Genomic DNA, 20,598 nt, shown 5'->3' with positions numbered 1-20,598 from the left:
TTTTTTTTTTTTTTTTTTTTTTTTTTTTTTTTTTTTTTTTTTTTTTTACACGTAAAGATTTAGTTTTAAAAATAAAAATTTAGAAAACACCCACAAAAATTGAAAAGTAGCCGACACCTTTATTTTTATAAACAAAAGTTTAAAAAAATTTATCGTCAATATATAAATAAATATTATATATCGACTCCTCGTATATTATTTTTAAACTTTTTAATGTTAATATTTTATAAAGATAGTAACAATAAATGATTTTATTTTATTTTATTTTATTTTTAAATTTAAAGGGATATTTGAAGTTTTCTTCCAACCTAATTATTATAGATTATTATTATTATTTGTTTCATAAAGTGTTGATGTATATGCTCTGTCCACGTGTGATTATTATCTAATTTTAAAAGGATAAAGCTTAAGTTGGTGGCATAAAGAAGTATTATGGAGATAAACAACGTTGATTTGACACCATTATGTCAGACTAATTAAAAAAAATAATAATAAATAAAACATTATTAAATACCTTTGAAAATAACTAAACGGACAAAACTTGAAAAATTAGAAAATAAATAAATAAAAAATCTCCACGGTAAAATAAATATGCAATTAGTTATGTAATTAATTACTCTAATATTTATGAATGTAACGAACCTCGAAATTCCTCAACCAATCGGCTATGAAAGCATTTAAAGAAGAGCAAAAAAGGAGTATGGTGGAAGGTCTGGTCTGTGCAGTCTGCGTGGTCATTTTCCACATTCAAAGGTTCCATCTTTGACATATTAGCTGCCCCGTGAGCCATTATTAGCTTGCAAATATATCGCAATCGATCAAACTTATGTAACGTTACTTTTTTAATCCGATATGGTTTGATACCCTATGAGATATGCTCGCCAGTTGATTATTTTGCTAGAATCGAATCCAGGCACGAACATGAAACTAAAGATACACAAGTTCTTCATAAACAAGAGCCAAAAAAAATGGGAAATGAACAGCGTTTAGTTTTTAATTACAAAAACAAAAACTTGGCTAGGTAACTAAGAAAGTTGGGACATAACATGGAGAGCAATGGAGTTACGAGAATTTCGGTTTCGGCACGGGCGAGGAGGATGAGGTTTCAGGATGCAGGGGGCCAGGGCCAAGCTTTTGAATCCAATGGAGCAGCCCTTTCTTATGGTCTTGGAAACTCGACCGCGGGTTCCCCGTTAAACTCAGTGTCCCATCACGGGCAACCGAAGCTTCGAATTGCTCTAATACCTTCACAATCTGCCAGAAATCAGGTCTCTTGTCCGGTTGCACAGACCAACATTGCTCGATCAAAGCTCGCATTGCCAACGGGCAATCGCTCGAGATAACAGGCCTCAGATTCTGGAAACCCCAATGCACAAACTTCTTTTAGTTTTCTTGAAAGAACATAATATACAAACAAAGAACATAATACTTTTGTTCTTAGCCATTTTTTTAGTTAAAAACATTTTCGAAGCAGCGCTCGAAATCGAGCATCGATGATATTCGTGGGCAAGAAACAGTGGCACTCACTACATAAACATGTAACATGTGAACTTCCAGAAGCAAACATAGAATAGGTATCAATCAAACACCATGGCTCACATGATAAACCTAAAGAAGAAGATTAGTCAAGGAACACGTGATCAATAAAACTGACCTTATTCACAACAGCAAAGGCTGCTTGAATGGGAGTCATATCCTCGTAAGGAATTGCACCAGACACCATTTCCCACAACATGAGCCCAAAGCTGTATACATCAACTTTTCGACCATAGGGTTTATGTTTGATCATCTCCGGTGCCATCCATCGATACGTTCCGGGATCATCGGCTAATGGGTCAAAAAAGGCCTCAGGACAAGCTATCCCAAAATCTGCAATTTTCAGGTGGAAGTCCTCATCAATAAGAACGTTCTCAGGCTTGAGATCCCGATGGATTATGCCTTGGGAATGAATGTATTCCATGCCACGAGCCACATCTAAAGAGAACTCAATTAGTTTCTGCAAAGGGAGAGATTGGCGCTCGAGTTTGAGCAAGTACGCCCTTAATGATCCTTGAGACAAATATTCAGTAATGACACAGTAAACTGGTGGGTTCCTACACGCAGCTACAAACTGCAACAACAAATAAACAAACATCAAGAAAACCAAGAACAGCCCAGTTCATAATATCGTTTATAACCCAACAATTGAATTACCTTTAAAACATTAGGATGGTGGAGACGAGATAAAAGGGTTACTTCTCTGGTGAATTGCTTCTCCAATCGAGAAGCAAGCGCTCCACTATCGTCGTCCTCAGGCACTCTAATGAGTTTAACAGCAACAGGTTCATCGTTGTATTTTCCATGATAAAGACGACTGTGAGCTCCATGAGCGAACCTTAACCCAACAAACAGCTTGGATAGATCAACGCTCCAGTCGTCGGCTGTTTCGACCGCTGTGACTTTTCCGCCACCGGAATCGAAATATTTGGTCCAGGAAGAGTCCTTCCGGAACTTTGACTTTTCACCCCCTTTGGCCGAAGCTAGGAGTTTCAGGGGACTGGTATTCGACGATGTCTTGGAAGTGGACGATTTTGAATCTTGCGGGTCCTTATTGAATAGCTTGTTCTTGAATTCCCTAGTTCGTTCTCTAAGTCGAGGCGTTGGAGTCGAGAATCTCTTACTGGCGGATTTTGCTTCCTTGAAAACTTCAGAGAGGTTGCTCTCGGGAAGAGGAGACAGAGACCTCTGTTTGTTGGCTATGAAATTTCGCTGAATCTTTGAGATATCAGGATTTGGTTTCTGGGCGGATGAAGCTGATTGAGGCCTCGATTTCAAGCCGTAATTCCGAGGTGGTGGTTCGACGACGAAAGGAACAGGGTTCAATCTTAATGAGTCCCATCGATGATAAACTGTGTGCGAAAACTTGGTTCTCCTAAGCCAAGAATTAGCCTCTTCGTCCATTCTTCCCCCTCTCGATTCCTGCAATTCCTCGATGAAATAAAACCCTAAAAGATCTTGTAACAAAAGACGTTCTTAATTTCCTCCCACTCCAGCTCAGGAGGAGGACTAATTTGATGGCTCCAAACGCTCGATTTCTTCAAACCCATCAAACAAGACTAACGAAGAATAAAAAACATTCTTCGTTACATCAGACTAAAGAACCATGGAGACCCACAAAGACCCACAATAAATAATCGAGAATTTGGATCGCCCAGATCCTATTCCTCCCACCAGCAAAACAATAGCTTAAAGCAAAAACCAACTACCAGATACAGAGATGGCTCGCAAGCCACAAACCAACACTCTGCCTGGTTAACTCCAATCTCCCTTCCTCCTTGAGCCCCATCTTTTTAATTCGATTTCAAAGTCAAACTCCACCTTGAGTAAAAGTCTGGCAAATCCCACACAAAGATCCACAAATAAATAAATCCAAATTATGTATAATAATAATAATAATAGAAACAATCAATTGCACCCAAATAGAAAAATCCCCCCAAAATAACCAAAAACCACAAGAAAAGTCGTAGGCCAAAGAATTTATCCCCTTCCCCTTTTACTATTCAAACAAACCCATTAACCAGAAACCCGACAAACGAGAAAAAAATAATTCCAGAGACCTAAAAAACAAGCAGTAAAAGGAAAAACCCAGGAACAATGGAGACCTCACCTCAATCAAGCATGCGGGAAACCTTTCATTTCACTCCGCATCCCATTCACTGAAGAAATCGGTCGAATGATCGAGGAGACATACAAAAACATGGAAACCAATCTGTCAGGCGAAGGGGGATTCAATTTCGCGATGATCTGGTGTCATCATAGAACAAAAGACTATTGGAGGGCGGTAGTAAATAAGATTCCATAGAAAGGGGATATTTTCTGAAGGAGAGATGTGACGGTGCGTGGTGGGAACCACATCGGAAAAGTCGTAAAACAAGGAGGAATAGAAAGATGAGATTGGAATTTAAAATAGATTAAAATACAAGAATTAGTGGAATTATTGAGGTCATTTTCGGCAACAATTTATTGGGTACGAGTCACCTTTACCCTTTAGGCCACGGCAGTCCAGCGTGGTTTTGCAATGTTTTTGTGTTTTGGTACGGTTGCACGGATACTGTGTACTCTTTTTATATATAAATATATTTATTTACTTATTTATAATTTCTCTCTTCAACCTAGGATTTACCCGGCTTGGAGATATTGGGTGTTTTTGTCTCCATTTATTTATTTTGTTGGACACCAAACAGATTAAAGCATCGTTTGAACGACTGGGCCGGGTTGGGAACACCGTATTAGAGAAGCCCAGAAGAAATGTCAGTGGAAGGCCCAATTAGAGCATGAATGGGCCGCCAATTTTGGCGTTGAAAACGACATGATTCCGGAGGTTCTTCTTTTTCAAAATCGTATCTTGTCCTTTTGTGTCTGTCTGTCGTTTTGCCCTTCTTTAGTCGTTTCCTTCCACAACGGCATTAGCAGCACATGATCCCATGATCAAGTTTTTTTTTCAATTTAGATAATAAATCTGTGATTTTACCTTTAAATAAATAGAACGTAAATGGAAAGAAACAAGCTGAATTATGAAAACAGAAAAAGAAAAAAAAAAAAAATAGCGACACAATGATAAAATTGTTATTATATATATTTCATAATAATAATTAATCAACATATTATTTTTTTCACTTAAAATTAAAATTTGAAAAGAGGTGCAGGGCATTTCCTAAAACCCCCTATAAATTTTTGCCTCTACGCTCTGCAAACACCGTCCCCTACATTCTAAATCCGTTCGAGTCTAGCAGCCATGGCTTCGACTCTCTTCAAATCCTTCTTTTTTCTCCTCTTCTTCGCCATTTTCGCCGTCTCCACCGCCGACGACACCACGGCGGCGGAAACACTCGCCGCTCCCCCCCATCACTACGCCGCTGTACCACCTGCTCATCACCATCACCACCACTCTCCCACTCCGGCACCAGTGGCTCCCCCGACCCACTTGCCGCTTCACCCACCAGCTCAACCACCCAGCCACCACCACCACCACCACCACATCCACAGCCAGCCTCCGGTTCACCCACCCCATTATCACCTCCCTCCAGCTCACGCGCCGGCTCCCGGGCACCACCACCATCATGACGTCCACCCATTGCCACCTCCTACTCACTCGCCGGCTCCGTTACACCCTCCGAAGCCTCGGCTGCTGAGGAGCTTCATTTCAGTTCAAGGTGTCGTTTATTGCAAGTCCTGTAAATACGCCGGAGTTGACACACTTCTCGGAGCTACCACCGTCGCTGGTTAGTTCGGAACTCCTCTTTTGCTCGTTCCTTAAACTCTGAACAGAAATTTGACCCTTTCAGTAACTTTTAACAATGTAAAACTGTGGACCATGAAAAGTTTAAACCCTTTGGATTCCGGTAAATTAAATTTGATGATGAACAGAGTAAAAGAATGTTTGAAAATTTAAATTTAAAAGTTAAAACCCTTTGGTCCAACCTCATAATAAAAGCCTGCAATTTTGCAGTACGACGTGATATAAATGATGATGCATGATTAATGACGTGGCAGGTGCGACCGTGAAGCTGATTTGCCAGAACACCAAATACCCATTGGTTCAAACCGCCACCACTGACAAGAACGGCTACTTTTTCATCACAGCACCAAAGGCCGTCACCAGCTACGCCTTCCACAAATGCAAGGTCGTTCTCGGCTCATCCCCCACCCCTTCCTGCAGCAAACCCTCTGCCCTCCACGGCGGCGCCGCCGGAGCACCCCTCAGGCCCCAGAAGTCTTACATCGACGCCAACAAGCTCCCCTACGTCCTCTACTCCGTTGGCCCTTTTGCCTTCGAACCCACATGCGCTCATCATTAGTTTTCTTTTTTTTTTTTTTCTCTTAATTTTATGCCTTGAAACGATGTCGTTTGTTTGGGTTTCTCGTTTCTGATTTCTACCGCTGCTTTCTGTACTGCGCGGTTTGTTGTTGGTTGCGTTTATGAGTGCAAATAATATGTTTATTTAATTTAAATGTTTATTTTTAATTATCTTTAAATTAAAGTTAACCAAAATCTCAAATTGATCGCTAAATTAAAAGTAACTGACGTGGATTTTCCGGAAGGGTAAAAAGGGAAAGGGAACTATGGGTTTCCCGTTGTGGACCAACCAATCAATAAAAAGGCCATTTACATGCAAAAAATAATACCTTTTTTTATTTTTGTAATAATTTGGCCTCTGCTTTGTTACACCGAATCACTCCTCCAATTATGTTGCTGACCACTACTTTGCCTTTTTTTATGGCCCCACGCGCCTCTCCCTCGTCAGCACTCACGCCCCGAAATCTTAATCATTATTATTTTTCTTTAAAAATACCATATATTTTTAAATATAATTCTTCATAATTGATTCCCTGTTAATATGGAGCGGGCCGCTCTACATGGCCCATTTAACCAACCCTCACACCACCCTATGGCCCATTAGGCCTCATTTTCTGTTTCAACCATGGGCTCCACACTTGCACTCCAGCCCAGGTTGCTACAACCAATAATTTAAATGCCCATTAATATATTCTATAATGAAATATATAAATCCATAACTCTCACCTACTCAAATTAATTATGAGTGACGTTAGAAATATAATATTGCTTGTTTTTATATATAAATAATGGAACATGGGACAAAAATTTGGAACCTTAAATGCTCCAAATAATGGGAGGGCAAAACAGGCACTTTGTAACGTCAAATTTTTCTAATTATTTGAACTAAATAATTGGCATAATTATTTGAACTAAATAATTGGCATAATTATTTTTCACCTTTTACATAAATTTGTGGTTAATTTTTTTTATTTTGAAAACAATTTTGTAAGCCACTTTTCAAGATTAACTTATTTTTATTTCAATTTTTATATATTTTAGTGAAATTATGTGTTTGATTGGATATACTAAATGATTGAAAATAGAATATTATTGATATTTAAAATTAAAAAAAATCAGTAAGTTCGCGGATGATTATTTATTTGGTACTTAAATGCGGTGGCGTTGAGTCGTTATGGGTCGTGGAAAAAGTCAACGGGAAAATTGAATTTGTGTGTGGACCCCACAACCTTCTCTTTCTTTATTTAAAATTCCAAACACTGATTTTCTTTCTTTTATTTGTCTCAAAACCCAATCCATCAATGAAAATTTCTCCAAGACCCGATCCATTACTCCGTCAGTTCAACCACCGCCGCCGCCGCCGCCAAAAATGATGAACAGATCCGAATCCACAAACCCATACCCGACCACTTTCGTCCAAGCCAATACGTCCTCCTTCAAACAAGTTGTCCAAATGCTCACCGGATCGCCCGAAACCGCCAAGCAAGTTTCGACACCCGATCCGCCTTCCAAAACCCATATCCCATCCATCAAATCTATCCCCCAACGCCCACACTCCAATTTCAAGCTCTATGAGCGTAGAAATGCCCTTCGTAACCTCCAAATCAATCCCGTTTTTGCCTCTGTTACTGCCGGTTTCTCGCCCAGAAACCACCCCGAAATCCACTCTCCCAGTATGCTGGATTTCCCGTCGCTGGTCATCAGCCCCGTCACGCCGCTCATTCCCGACCCCTTCGGCCGATCGCAGCCGTTGAATTCTGAACCGTCGAACAATGTCAGTAGTAATCCGGGTTTGGACGTGGAAGCAGAGGCTAACGCCATTAGAGAAAAAGGGTTTTATTTGCACCCGTCGCCGACCACCACTCCCAGGGAATCGGAGCCTCAGCTTTTGCCTCTTTTTCCGATCACTTCCCCTCCACGACCTGGTCCAGGTCCAGCTAGCTCTTCTCCTCCCTGAATTCAGTGGCAATTAAGATATTTATTAATTTTTTAAAATTTTTATTTAATCCCTTTGGAATTCGAATCGTGAATGCTGTGGAGAGGAGAAAGACGTCTGTAATGGGGTTTATTTGCAGAGAATTTCAATGGAAAATCCTTGTTACTGTTGTAAAATTCAATGTTTTTACCGTTCGGTAGTCAGGTTGTTAAAAAATAAAAAATTAAAAAATTAAAAAATTATTACCTACCCTTTATAATTATTCAATACAAATATATTAAAAATTTATAAACAAACACAAATCAACCTATAATCCCGATAATTGCAGATATAAGAAACAAAGGAATGAAGCCTGAGTGCCATTTTTACAACATTGAGTTACAAGAATGGATGCAGTCAAAGGAAAAAATGAAACAAAGGAATGAAGCCTTTCCCTGCTCTTCACTTCCACAACTCTTCCATTGGGATGCCACGCTCCCTTGCGACATCCCGAAACTGTTTCATCTTCATCACGGCGACCACCGTCGCTCTGGCATTGTTGAGGGCATTATTACTTCCTAGTTGCTTCCCTAACGCATTCTCGACACCCGCCATTTCGAGGACGATTCTCACTGCTCCACCAGCAATCACACCAGTACCGGGAGAAGCAGGTCTTAGCATTACTTTTGCTGCTCCATAATCTCCCTCCGACCTACAAGTTTCCACACTTTACTTACCCAACATTTACACTAACACACGCCAACCCAACATGTGTACAGTACTTTACCACCATTCATAATTTGAGGTTTCCTTTATAAAGTTTGATTTGGCTTCTCAATTCCTGGAATCTGCTAACGTTTACATCTAATAGACGCAAAGTAAACAATATCTGCTAGCAGTGAACTTGGACGGTTACATTTTGTCCAAGGCTTATAATATTCTAATTCCTTTGGTCATAAAAAGAAGTCTGGAAGCCGTTGAAGATGGTTGGAAGTGAGTCTCACATTAGCTAATTTCGGGAATGATCATGGATTTTGGGGAAGCCCAAAACAAAGCCATGAGAGCTTATGCTCATAGTGGACAGTATCATACCATCGTGGAGAGTCGTTAGTGATTCCCAAGAGAAGCTTGTGATGAGAAGGACAAGTTCTCTATAGTCTAATTGTAGTCTAATTGCAGCAGGCTCTACATAAAACTGGGAAATATACTTAAAAACATAGTCATCTGCAATAGACAACTAAAAAACATCAAAAGAATGCCAGCCACAAGCAGCAAATACCTTCACAGCGACCAACTTGAAATGATGATTCAAAGTTCAAACCGCATACAGACTACAGAATTCGTATTAACTAAAAACAAATCATATTGGTTGGAAGGGGAACGAAGTATTCCTTACAAGGGTGTGGAAACGTCTCCCTAGTAGACATATTTTAAAATCGTGAGGTTAACGATACATAATGGACTAACGGCTAACGGTAAGCTTAGGCGGTTAGATTCAAAGCATTCCTACAGATCACAATAATAATCCAATTCTAGTCTTCCTTAAATCCCATATTTTTATACTTCAAACCCTGCAAAGGTGGGGAATGAACATTCCATCTTTGAACGCATTCCCATATCAGCAAACCAAAGTGTAACAATAGAGCTGCTACAGAAATTCCAAGAAGTACAATAGAACATAGCCCAAAATTCGAGAATAAGCGTAACAGTTCTACTTAGTAAATGGAAAATGAAATGACTAACCTGTGGGGAAATGTTAGGTACTTGGTCATGGGAACAGTGACAATATTCCGGCGAGCATTGATGGCCGATTTCTGAACAGCGGAGATGACTTCTTTAGCTTTACCAACACCAACACCCACTTGCCCCTTTTTATCACCCACAACAACAATTGCCCTAAAATGCAACTGTTTCCCACCTTTAACCACTTTAGTCACCCTACGAACTTGCACAACCCGCTCGTCGAACCCATCCCGCGCCTTCTCCTTCCTGGCCTTCGATCCGAATCCGCCCACTTTTTTCATCTTAGAATCCATTACATAAATGTCGTTTCCCAGAACACTGACTCCACTGTAAGCCGGCCCATAGAGCTCCTCGTAAGCGGCCGCAATTTCATCCTCGCTTTCCAATGGGCCTTCGTCGAAGGAGGGAGGGGCAACGAAGCCTTCCGGGACTTCGGGGGGGTCGTAAACCACGTCTTCTTCGGGATTGACACTCTCGAAGAAGGTGGTCTCGACGTCTGAGGGTTTGGCTCGAGCTACAGAGAGAATCAAGGAGGAGGAAATTGGGGGTACGGACACGGAGGAGTGAAGCACGGTGAAAGGCTTCAATGGTGGAATTGGTAGGCAGTAAGACGGAGAGGAACGCAGGGAAAGAGAGGAAATGGGGACGATAATCGAAGAAGCCATTGAAGAAAGGAAGGAAGGGTTGAGAGGGAGGGTCTGTGGGTTCAGAGATGGAGGCTTATCCCCAAATGGACTCCACATGGGTAAGGCGTTACGACTAAAGGAAACCCGGTCCCAACGACGTCGTTTTGAATATGGATAATTCCATTCGTTCAATTTAAAAAAATACCCTGTTTTCAATTATATCTCCAAATTTAAAATTAAAAAAAAAAAAAAAAAAAAAAAAAAAAAAAAAAGAATTTCTCAATCAATTTAATTAAACTTAAAGAATATCCCATATAGACATAAATATAAAAGGATTAAACAAGGCTGGCCATATCAACAAAATTAACAAGGGTGTTCATAAGTATAACAAAAGCAAAGAAGATAGAAGAAGAGAAGGCCAGAAAGTAGGTAGAACAAGAACAGTGTCATATATAATATAATGATTACACAAAAACAGAGCATCTGGCGAGCGGTTGCTGAATGGTGGGCCTTATATGTTCACGTTCTGTCATTGCTCAAATAGTCAAAAAGAGGGAACTTGAATCCACTAACTTCCGGCAGAGTATCAAGCCCTCTAAAGCAATCCTCCAACCCATTCCCCGCCTGCAAATCCTCCCCCCCTTCCTTATTCCCATTCTTCTTCTTATTATTATTAATACTATTATAAATCCCTTTTGCAGCAGCTCCCATCATATCGGAGGAGGAGGGCTGCGGAGTAGTGCTCAAATATGAATCCGAAGCCATGAGGGCGTTGTTGTTGTTGTTGTGGCTGCTGTTGCTGCTGCTGCTAGTGCTGCTGCTGCAGGACAGCGGGCGGTCCTCGTCTTCTGGCTTGTGTTTGAGCTCTTCGATCAACATAGCTAAAGAGGCGTCCTCTTCTTCGTCTTTAATGCACATGTTTGTGAAAGAACACTGCTGGTTGTTCTTGTTGTTGTTGTTCTTGTTGTTCCTCACCAGCTCCTCATTTTCTTCCCTTGAATCATTCTCACCTTTCACAACCGCCACGTACTGTCCTCGTGTACAATCACACACACACATATATATATGCAACCCACACATACTCAACAACAATAAAATTCAAATTTAAATTTAAACAACTCCCGGACATAATAAATCAATTATACCAATTATTAATGAAGTTTTTTTTTTTTTTTTTTTTTAATTCATCTCTTAACCTATACTTAAAATTAATTCAAATAAAACAAATAAATACCTAGATAGTTATCCATATTTTTTTATATTTTGGGAAGGTTTCCACCCGCTTGAAAATAATCCACCATTTTTTCTCCTCTTCAATTGATGTGTGATCTCACAATCCACCCGTTTAGGGTCCAGTGTCTTCACTGACACTCATTCTCCTCTCCAATTGATATGGGACCCACCAACCCACTCTCTTCAAGACCCACCTAGTGTCCACCTCCCCTCTCCAATCGATGTGAGACCCCCTCCGGGGTTCAACCTCCTCGGTGGCATATCATCCAATGTCTGGCTTTGATACCATAAGTAACAGCTCAAACATACAAGCTTGATCTTTTTTCCATCTGAAGTTTTATCAGAATTTTTAAAACACATATGTCTGCAGCTTTCTAGAAAAATGTTTTGTTTTCTCATTTGACTAATAACCCAGTGAGAAGAAAAAAATGGGCTCTTATTTATTTATTTTTTAATAAAAAAAATGTAAGGGTAGAGAATTAAAAAGATAATTTTGAGTTAAAATTGAAAAGAAAATAGGATGAAAAAGAAAGTGGGAAATCCTATCTGGCAAAAAGAAAGTAATTATAGGAAGAAGAAATAAAAATGATATGGTACGTGTGGAAAGTCGCTGTTAATATTTGTCCATATTATTATTATTATTATTTCTTTGTTTTCCTTTTCCTTTTCCTTTTTGGGTCTCATCTCTTTACGCATCTTTCCAAGCGTTACTAAACCACCATATTAGGAAACCCCACACATCATAATTATCTTACTAATTTTCATAAAATTCTAAATCAAAGTCAAATTTTGGAGCCCCCAAAAAAAAATTTGAAAAAAAAAATGATACTCACCATGTTCTTGCATTCATCCTCGTAAAGGGTCATTAAATCTCCTATCTTCAGACCATTTTGTCTAACAAAATCACCTAAATCGCATCAAAAAACACATACAAATCTGTAATCATCATCAAAAGAACAAGAACAACAAGCAAAGTAATGAGTGATTCTATGGGATTGAAACCTGTGTTTTCCAGCACATACATTCTACTTCTGTTGTTCGCCCAGTACCTATAATTAAATTGAATCCATTCGTACACGAAGAACACGAAGAACAAGAACAAGAACGCGAACAATAAATAGGATTTTTCTTACTTGTATTTCATGGCCCATTTTTTGTTTGAGTGGACCTCTCTCATCACAATTTGGATGCCTTCCTTATCAGTGAGCAATGGTAGATTCTCTTCTGCCTCCCTCTGTAATAATATGAGCAATTCGTCAGGAAATTAATAAATAAAAGTTTTAAACTTGATAGCTGTTTGAGTGCTTTTCCCCATTTGCATGTTTTTCTGGGGATTATTTTTATGTTATTTTCACTGTTCTATTGGATTTTAAACAAATTTCAAAATACAAACCTTGGGGAGGACGATCCTGCCCAAAGACCCCACATCGCTGTTCTTCAGGTCCTTCTTCAGCAGCATTCTAAGAATCTACGAGCAACAATAACACCAACAATATAATAATAATAATGATGGGAATAATAAAAATCAAAACTTGATGACACCCACCTTGTTATCTGGCGTGCAGAGGGTAAAATTATTCGGATTGGCGTTGTTATGTGTATCGGTGTTCAGGAAGTGGGTAGCCATTAATCCCTTTGAATACTCATCGTTATTATAACCAAAACCGGAAGAGGAGGCGGCGGAGGTGGAGGAGGAAGAAGAAGAGGTTCGACTTAAAGTAAGGGTTCTTTGGCGGGCGAGTCTTCTCTTACTTCTAGCCACTTTGGTACTCCAAGCATCAAGAACCCTTCTTCCTTCGTCTTTTTGAAATAAAGAAGTTGAGAGATCGTTGAAGCCGTAGGAGAGGAAGGCGGAGGAAGGCGGGAAATGGGATGGGGGTTGGTCGTGAGGGGGCGGAGGAGGAGGAGGAGGAGGAGGAGGGTTTGTGAAAAAATAGGATTTTGGGGCGGGGGAGGAGAAGCCTAAGCAGTGTTGTGAGAGAATAGGTGGGAGATGGGAGTCTTGTGGAGGAGGAGGAGGATGGGAGAGGAGAATGGTGGCGGCGGAGAGAGTGGCGGAGGAGAGTGGAGGCAGATCGTAGTGGTGGTTGTCATCGTCCATATGAATGGTAATTAAAACAAAAAGGAAAAGAGAGTTGGGGAGATGGTTGAAAGTAAAGTCTTATTTGGATGTGTAGGTCAGGCGAGCGAGTGGGGGTTAAAAAGGGTGGGAGAGAAATGGGGTTTGGGAGAGGGAAATGAGCGGTCCGAGGCGGCGGAGAGACTGACAGGTGGGCGGAAGAGTGTGGGTTTTGGGAAGCACATTCATCTGAGCCAAAAGGTCAAGAGTAGTGTGACTTGACTATATATATATATATATATATCGAGATATATAGTATTAATTTATTTTTTATACACCCAATTTTTATTATACTTATTTTTAAGTAATGCTACGAAATTCATAAAATTAAATAATATATTATTTAATAACGTGTCAAATGTTAAATAATGAGGAGTGTTTTTTTGGCTCGTTCCTTTAGAATGAAACTAAATACCATATGAAGACATCTGGGAAAAGAAAATTTTAAAAATATGCTATAAATTTAATCAGTAAATTTTAATGTAAAATTTTACCCTCGTTAAAAGGATAATATTTACATTTATTTAGTCTCAAAATTTTTAATGAATTTGTAAATTTCTAAAAATTTATAAGGGTTTAGATAGTTTTATATTGGTGTTATTAAAAAAAATATAATAAAATAATGTATTCCCAACCTTATAATATTAAATGGTATGAACATTAATATTTTTCTTATAAAGTCGATGAAAAATACTTATTATTTTGGAATATTTAAACAGGTTGACTTATCCTTATTTTTAACTAAAAATCAATTAAATGGATAAAGAAAACAATAAATAAATTGTCGTGTCGTGTTTCATAATGTCGTGCTATAATTGGTGGCAGCGTAGATTTTTATATCTTAAAAAATAAATCTATTGGCAGTGAGAGTGAAGAAATCGTTAAATAATTATTTTATGATATTATGTGAGAAATAATATGTAAGATTAGTCTTATTATTTATATTTAAGAAAGAAAAAAAAAGGGGGGGAAATGTGTAGAAATTTTTTTCCAAATGGAGTAAGGCTTTTTTTCTTAAAATATTTATTAAGGCTCCAATAAAATACAATTTCAATTTCAATAAATAATATACCATGTTCATAGAACAGTCAATAATAGGAAATTATCAAAATAATTTAGCGCTGGTCCATTCTTGTGTGTAATGTACGTATTTAATGGAAAATTACAGATTTTATTCTATTTATTTACGTACATAATTTAAGAGTATTAATCAAAATTTTGAAATATTTTTTTAAAGTTTAAAGATATTTTTGAAATAGAATAATAACTGAAACTAACAGGTAAGGATAATTTTGAATTTTTTTTTAATTTAAAGATTTGATTGAAATTTTTAAAATTTTAAAAATATTTTTTTAGGAAGAATTTAAAGTTTAAAAGTTATTTTTGTTAACTTGACATTTTTTCCTTAATTAATAAGTAAGTTATCATTATTACAAAACATTAAAATTCGTAACAATACCGTGGGAACTGCTGTGATGTGAACTATGATCTGGATCTTACAGAACAGACCCATCAAACGTTACTTAATCCTGCAAACGTGGCTGCAGACGTGGCTGCAAACGTGGCTGCAAAAATACTGATTCGATTTTTCTTTTTAATTTTAATTCTTAATTTTGTTTAATTTGACACTGGTCACTCTTATGAATAGATGGAAGGAAGTAAATTCTCGAAAAAAATAAATAAATAAATAAAAAATCAACCATTTCGAAAATTGAAAAACAAGTTGTAAAAATCTCATTCACGATTCTAACGAGTGTCAGTCATGTCATATATGTCAACTTTTCAAATTTTGTCGATACTTAAAAACAATTAAGTTGATTTCAGTTTCAACTTCAAGGAAACGCGGATTGGTCGTAATATAAATTAAAGAACAACTCCTTCATGTAGTGGTTGTATGTCTTACGCAACCTCAAACTTTATATAATAATTTAAACTAAAAAAAAATTATTTTACACTATATATTATATTATTTTATAGTTTTGTATTTTTTTTTTTTTTTTTTTTTTTAAGTTCTAAGATATACAGCATAGTTTTTTATTTTCGAATTATAATATATATTCAATATATATTATGGAACGAAAAATGGAGGAGGAGGTTATTATCTAATTGGCAGATATTTTTCAAATATCAAATTCCAAAGTAACGCAGGCCAGTTACCGAACAACTGCCGGGCTTGCGGGTGGGAATAATGGGCCACTTCTTTTCCCCTTAAAATCGGCCCATATTTATGCAAAATGGGCCAAGAAGGCTCATTGACTTTATTTTTTTATTTTTTAATTAAGAAAAAGATTTAAAAAAACGAGAAGCACGATGGAGCGCGTGGGACGTGAACAATTGAGGAGACTCCAAAGGAGCAGTTGAAACGGCTGAAGGACACGCGTCACCATCCTGTTTCCCAGAGACAATCATATTGCATATTTAATTATCCCAAAGGTTAAATTATTATTAAAACTAATAAATGAAAAGGACGAAATTGTAAAATTTTTTTTAAAAAAAATGTACCGATGAACGAAACCGTCAGCCACCGCCAGCGCCGCCGTTGATGGCCGCCAGAATCTGAAATATCCTTAATTTAATTTAATTTATTTTTAAAATTTTTGTTGAGCGCATCAAAAGCCACAAAACTGAGGTTTTTCCAGACCATCATGTTTTTTCTCCCCAATAATAGAAGCCGTACTTCTGCGTGTCTGAAAGTGAATATCATTTTTTGGGGGCTCACAGATTAAATTGAAAGCCCCATTTTTGGTTACGAGATGCAGCGGCGGGTTGATCATCGAATAATGAAAGCGCAGTATCAGGATCAATGGATCAATCTTTGAACAAAAGATGCAATTTTTCTGACTGGGTTTCAATGGATCGGTGGTCAGGAAAGGCCGTCTTGAGCTCATGCTCTCCGGCGGGGTGGCCACAAAGCTACATAACCAATTCTATTTCTAACCCTATGGCCGCGCCCGAAGGTGCCATTGTCTGGAACGCTGGCACCGCCCCCGCCAACCCCAGTAACAATAGTGGCGCAATTAAGCCTCCATGACATGATTTAAAGCAGCAGATACCATAGACCACAATCTTAGGAATTTGATTCTTATTTTGATTCACAATAAGAATCAAAATATTATTCTTTCACTAATTCACTTGCGCAGATCTTGATGAAATTCCAATGAGCTGATGGAATTTGAACCCAATTTTGTTCAATGCTGTTAGAACAAGAGCTAGCTAGCTAAATAGTTTTAAAAAAAAAAAAACTGAGAGGTCTGTAACAACCTAAGCCTACTGTGAGAGTGACATGATAGGTAATAAGCTAAAACAAACAATATCTATTGATGGTGGGTTTGAACGGTTACAAGATAGACACCAGGCAGTTTGCTAGCTAGAATGCTACTCCCCAACCGGGTGAATTGTGAGATCTCATGTCGAAGAAACAAAGTATTTATAATGGTGTAGAAACCTTTTCGTTTCAAATATGTTTTAAAATCGTGAGACTGACGGAAATATGCAATAGATCAATGCTGACAATACCTGAGGGCGGTGGGGTTGAGCTGTTACAAAGACTCCCCTTCAAATAAGAGAATACGATGTTTTTTCTCTAATGATAATCGAGGCACACAAATCGACCATAAATCGAACGATCAAATGGTTAAATCGAAGCATGCACGAGTGGAGTGATGATGATAACATAAGAAGCACATCACATTGCCCTACGACGCTGTGGGTACCCCGCCACCATCATTTGGTCACCTGCCCCTTGGCCAGATAACATAACCCTTTCCATTCCATTGTTGACTAAACCATTATTAATATTATATATCATATTATATGATGATACCCTCTTTCTCTTTGCTATCATTGCATGGAATTGTTTAGCGCCATGAATGCCCCTTCCAAGCTTTTAAACCATAGCTGGACTCATTGCCCACATTCACCTTCTTCTCTGCCATCATCACCCACTTCCCTTTACAATTGACCCTACTCACTCAATTACATAAACAATTACTAATCCTTGTACTACTTTAATCTATTCGAGATTATCACAACCATGATCCATTAAATAAAGCTCGTGTCAAACTTACGTATCTTAAAATTGAGCTACAAAAAAGACGATCCGTTCGTATGTTTCTTTCTTTTTATGTTGTTATTGGGGAAAGGGAAGAAAAATGACAAGATAAAAGGCCAAAAATGAAAGAAAAAAAAAGTGTCTCCTTTCCTTTATGATGCAGCTAGGCTAGCTTTGGGACCAAACTTGAATTGAAGTCACTTTAGTTTAAGAGATAGCTTCTTCATCATTAAGTGAAGCTCGAAATTGGGCAGCTCGATTATAATTTGAAAACGACTCCACATTCCAAAAAGAACTCGACTTTCATAATTAATTGTCGAACGTTAGCTTTAAAATGTCGAAAAGATCACAAATTCGAATCTAAATTTCATTACCATTACAAAATAACAAATCTTCCACTGATTTCTTCCTATACCCTTAGCTATACATACCCACGAAAAAAAAAAAAAAGAAAAGAAAAAAAGAAAAGAAAAGAAAAACGTATCCGATCCTTTGAATACATGCATGTAAGTCCATGCGTAGGTGAGATTAATCCAAATTCTAAATTGTTGATAGGATGGTATTATAGCGACGAATGAAAGAGGATCCGAGGTTCCTCTCAGCGCAATTACCTATAAAATTCTCAAACCCACATCGATAAAGTTTAAGGGTTTGAGCTGTTCTTGCAGCTGACATGATCTCTCCGATCCCACTCCTCTCCTCAACTTTATTCTTTGTCTTTTCTTATATAGACACCCAATGCTTTGATCTCCTAGAATAGAGAAGCAATTGAGGACCCATTATTCGTCGGATCATGCCAATTGCTCGTCGCCGTGGTTGCCGAGTTCCAGAACCGAGAAGAGTCGGAAAAATTTGATGGATCGACTTGCTCGGTTTGATTATGGGACAGCCTATTAAGTCAATGCGAACAAATGATTAATTTTTATACGTTCAATCTATCAATTTAAACTTTTGAGTTCAACGGTGATTTACCTGTTCAAGTCTTCCTTCATCAAACCAGCTTCGAAATTACCGAAAAGCTGCGAATTTCGATCGAATGAGATGGCGGGAGGATGGAAGTGAGTTGCATGAATTGAAATATCTTGAATTTTCTTAGGGGAATTGAAGGTTTCACGGAGATCACCTATGTGGGAAAACCCTAAACCACTGCCAATGGCGTCGAACGGCGGTGGCGGGGAAAGGTTGAGAAGACCAGAAACAGAATCAAGAGTTGAAAATTGAAGATTTAAGGGAGATGGGTTAGTGTTATGAACCCCAAAAAACATTCGGGAAGAAGGAATAATATTAGTAGCAGAATTGATGATGGAGTTGTTGTGAAGGCGAGGTTTTTGAGTTGGGGTTGACGTGGGAGTAGCGTTGACTGAGGAGAAGGAAGAAGAAGAAGAAGATTTGAGGCGCTTGTTCTTCCGGCAGCCACCACCGACGGGGACATTTCTTAGGGTTCCGCCGCGGGTCCAGTAGCGTTTACAGGCTTTGCAGAAGTGCCGTGGCTGAGAGAGGCTGTAATTGTTGTAGTAACAAAATTTGGTGTTGGAAGAATCACAACGAGGGCACTTAAGAGCAGATGCTACCGGTGGTCGTTGTTGCTGCTGCTGCTGTTGTTGTTCTTGACGGGGTTTGTCCATAATCCGGGAAGCTGAAGCCATTATGGATCAACCCTTTTTATCATTTACCAGATTCTAAAGCAAAGAGAAGAGCTTTAGCTTGAAGAAGAAGAAGAAGAAGAAGAAGAGAGAGAGGCTTAGGTGTTGTATTAGGGTAAAATAAGAGAACAGAACCAGATATTCTCTTCCAAAAGCTAAGCAACAAAAAGGGTGTCATGTTGAGTATAATAATTGGAGAGAGAGAAAGTTGTGGGCATTTGTGAATAGAGTTGAAGAAAGAAATGATGTTGCAGTTGCTACACACTTTCTCCACTCAAACAAATCATTGAAATCATGTTCTTATGGGACTCAAACATTCAAAGGCAGTGAAAGTTTTGATCTTTACAAGTTTTATGATATTTTATTAAGAGGGTTTCTTGAGTTCTTGTGAAAAATTAGAGCTTTATTAAGCTAATGTTTTTGTAATGAAATTTCACGTGGTGGGTCTGAAAAAAAACCCCATAAAAGAGATGGGAAAATTCGAAAGGGAAGGAAAAGACAAGGAGATAAAGGTAAAGGGAAGTAATTAATGGTTAAGAGGAAGCAAATGAGGGGTTATGGGAAAGGAATGGATTTTGTTTTGGATAAAGTAAGAGTACACTCTGATCTGTGCTACCAACCTCAGTTTATGTTGAGTTTAAAGTAATGTGGTTTATAGGATTAATGAAGCTTTTAATTGAAGCCTGGGCTGGCGTGTTGAAAGAATCTTTGGTTTGTTCCATAAAAGAATACCTGCCAAAAGCTTTCCACTTTATTTTCATACTCCTACACACCTCACCCCACTCTCGCCCTAAAATGGGACGCCTGTTGGAACTACCCTCCTTTCACTACCTTGCTCTGTAATTTGCACTTTGCAGCAGTGGGACTTACAACGAAAACAGTCATTGCTTGTTTAATAATGATATTATCATCTCCACCTCAGCTTGGTCTCTTAAATCTAATCTCTTTATTGGGTCGGTGGATCGTGTGTTTGAGGGATGGTTGAACCAGCGAACTCGCGAATGATGTTAGATTGGACGAGCCAATAATTCGAATGCATGTTTCTCACTATGTTGTAAGATCTTACGTTGACTGGAGAGGAGAATGAAACATTTCTCAATAAAAAAGTGTGGAATCTTCTTCCTATTAGATGCCGAGAATAATATTTGTTTACGAATGATAACAAGGGGATGGAATGCAAAATCCATGGAATAGAAAATGGATGGAAGGATAAGGAAAGGAGGGAAAGTGGATGGAAAATGTTTGAACTTGGAATTTTGTGCACCATGTTTTTCCTCAACTTCTGTGGAGCTTCCTCCATTAATTTATTTATTTATTATTATTTATTCCATAAATATATAAATTAAATAAATTTGGTAAAGAGGAAGAATATCGTAAAAGAGAAGTAAGAATTGGAATTAGTGAAAGGGGGTGGTCCATAAGCACAGCACAG

General features: G+C 38.3%; 6 protein-coding genes across 6 annotated transcripts; 2 read left to right on the top strand and 4 right to left on the bottom strand.

Annotated features, from left to right (window-relative positions):
• Window positions 1-922: 922 nt before the first annotated feature.
• Window positions 923-3,827, bottom strand: LOC111433159 (serine/threonine-protein kinase HT1-like). The gene is made up of 4 exons (XM_023070115.1): window positions 3,647-3,827; window positions 2,194-3,370; window positions 1,655-2,110; window positions 923-1,356 (listed from the first exon to the last, which is right to left on the bottom strand). The coding sequence occupies exons 2-4, from the start codon at window positions 2,938-2,940 to the stop codon at window positions 1,063-1,065; spliced, it is 1,497 nt and encodes a 498-aa protein (XP_022925883.1). The 5' UTR covers window positions 2,941-3,370; window positions 3,647-3,827; the 3' UTR covers window positions 923-1,062.
• An 867-nt stretch (window positions 3,828-4,694) lies between these two features.
• On the top strand, window positions 4,695-5,991 carry LOC111433343 (non-classical arabinogalactan protein 31-like). Its single transcript, XM_023070386.1, has 2 exons — window positions 4,695-5,261; window positions 5,533-5,991. Exons 1-2 carry the CDS (start codon window positions 4,775-4,777, stop codon window positions 5,835-5,837), a joined length of 792 nt encoding a protein of 263 aa, XP_022926154.1. The 5' UTR covers window positions 4,695-4,774; the 3' UTR covers window positions 5,838-5,991.
• Window positions 5,992-7,055: 1,064 nt separating this feature from the next.
• Window positions 7,056-7,976, top strand: LOC111433020 (VQ motif-containing protein 4-like; the record flags this gene model as incomplete). The annotated part of the gene is made up of 1 exon (XM_023069902.1): window positions 7,056-7,976. A coding segment is annotated over one exon (738 nt), but the record flags the coding sequence as incomplete, so codon positions are not given.
• Window positions 7,977-8,060: 84 nt separating this feature from the next.
• On the bottom strand, window positions 8,061-10,231 carry LOC111433236 (30S ribosomal protein S5, chloroplastic-like). Its single transcript, XM_023070213.1, has 2 exons — window positions 9,495-10,231; window positions 8,061-8,463 (listed from the first exon to the last, which is right to left on the bottom strand). Exons 1-2 carry the CDS (start codon window positions 10,157-10,159, stop codon window positions 8,214-8,216), a joined length of 915 nt encoding a protein of 304 aa, XP_022925981.1. The 5' UTR covers window positions 10,160-10,231; the 3' UTR covers window positions 8,061-8,213.
• Window positions 10,232-10,447: 216 nt separating this feature from the next.
• Window positions 10,448-13,619, bottom strand: LOC111433235 (B3 domain-containing transcription factor LEC2). The gene is made up of 6 exons (XM_023070212.1): window positions 12,900-13,619; window positions 12,747-12,821; window positions 12,487-12,587; window positions 12,356-12,402; window positions 12,187-12,260; window positions 10,448-11,149 (listed from the first exon to the last, which is right to left on the bottom strand). Exons 1-6 carry the CDS (start codon window positions 13,452-13,454, stop codon window positions 10,640-10,642), a joined length of 1,362 nt encoding a protein of 453 aa, XP_022925980.1. The 5' UTR covers window positions 13,455-13,619; the 3' UTR covers window positions 10,448-10,639.
• Window positions 13,620-17,866: 4,247 nt separating this feature from the next.
• Window positions 17,867-19,345, bottom strand: LOC111433122 (dof zinc finger protein DOF1.4). Its single transcript, XM_023070065.1, has 2 exons — window positions 18,496-19,345; window positions 17,867-18,413 (listed from the first exon to the last, which is right to left on the bottom strand). The coding sequence occupies exons 1-2, from the start codon at window positions 19,167-19,169 to the stop codon at window positions 18,275-18,277; spliced, it is 813 nt and encodes a 270-aa protein (XP_022925833.1). The 5' UTR covers window positions 19,170-19,345; the 3' UTR covers window positions 17,867-18,274.
• Window positions 19,346-20,598: the final 1,253 nt, after the last annotated feature.

The sequence above is a fragment of the Cucurbita moschata genome, unplaced genomic scaffold, assembly GCF_002738365.1.
Source record: "Cucurbita moschata cultivar Rifu unplaced genomic scaffold, Cmos_1.0 Cmo_Scf00041, whole genome shotgun sequence".
Classification (NCBI taxonomy): domain Eukaryota; kingdom Viridiplantae; phylum Streptophyta; class Magnoliopsida; order Cucurbitales; family Cucurbitaceae; genus Cucurbita; species Cucurbita moschata.
This window is presented reverse-complemented; position numbering and strand designations above follow the sequence as displayed.

Coding starts and splice junctions, on each gene's coding strand:
- LOC111433159 (XM_023070115.1), bottom strand. CDS start 2,940: ATGGACGAAGAGGCTAATTCTTGGCTTAGGAGAACCAAGTTTTCGCAC. Junction 2,111..2,193: donor ACCATCCTAATGTTTTAAAG/GTAATTCAATTG, acceptor TTGTTGTTGCAG/TTTGTAGCTGCGTGTAGGAA. Junction 1,357..1,654: donor CCTTTGCTGTTGTGAATAAG/GTCAGTTTTATT, acceptor TGGGGTTTCCAG/AATCTGAGGCCTGTTATCTC.
- LOC111433343 (XM_023070386.1), top strand. CDS start 4,775: ATGGCTTCGACTCTCTTCAAATCCTTCTTTTTTCTCCTCTTCTTCGCC. Junction 5,262..5,532: donor CGGAGCTACCACCGTCGCTG/GTTAGTTCGGAA, acceptor ATGACGTGGCAG/GTGCGACCGTGAAGCTGATT.
- LOC111433236 (XM_023070213.1), bottom strand. CDS start 10,159: ATGGCTTCTTCGATTATCGTCCCCATTTCCTCTCTTTCCCTGCGTTCC. Junction 8,464..9,494: donor TACCTAACATTTCCCCACAG/GTTAGTCATTTC, acceptor GGAAACTTGTAG/GTCGGAGGGAGATTATGGAG.
- LOC111433235 (XM_023070212.1), bottom strand. CDS start 13,454: ATGGACGATGACAACCACCACTACGATCTGCCTCCACTCTCCTCCGCC. Junction 12,822..12,899: donor TCTGCACGCCAGATAACAAG/GTGGGTGTCATC, acceptor TGTTGCTCGTAG/ATTCTTAGAATGCTGCTGAA. Junction 12,403..12,486: donor AAATGGGCCATGAAATACAA/GTAAGAAAAATC, acceptor ATTTAATTATAG/GTACTGGGCGAACAACAGAA.
- LOC111433122 (XM_023070065.1), bottom strand. CDS start 19,169: ATGGCTTCAGCTTCCCGGATTATGGACAAACCCCGTCAAGAACAACAA. Junction 18,414..18,495: donor ATGAAGGAAGACTTGAACAG/GTAAATCACCGT, acceptor TTGACTTAATAG/GCTGTCCCATAATCAAACCG.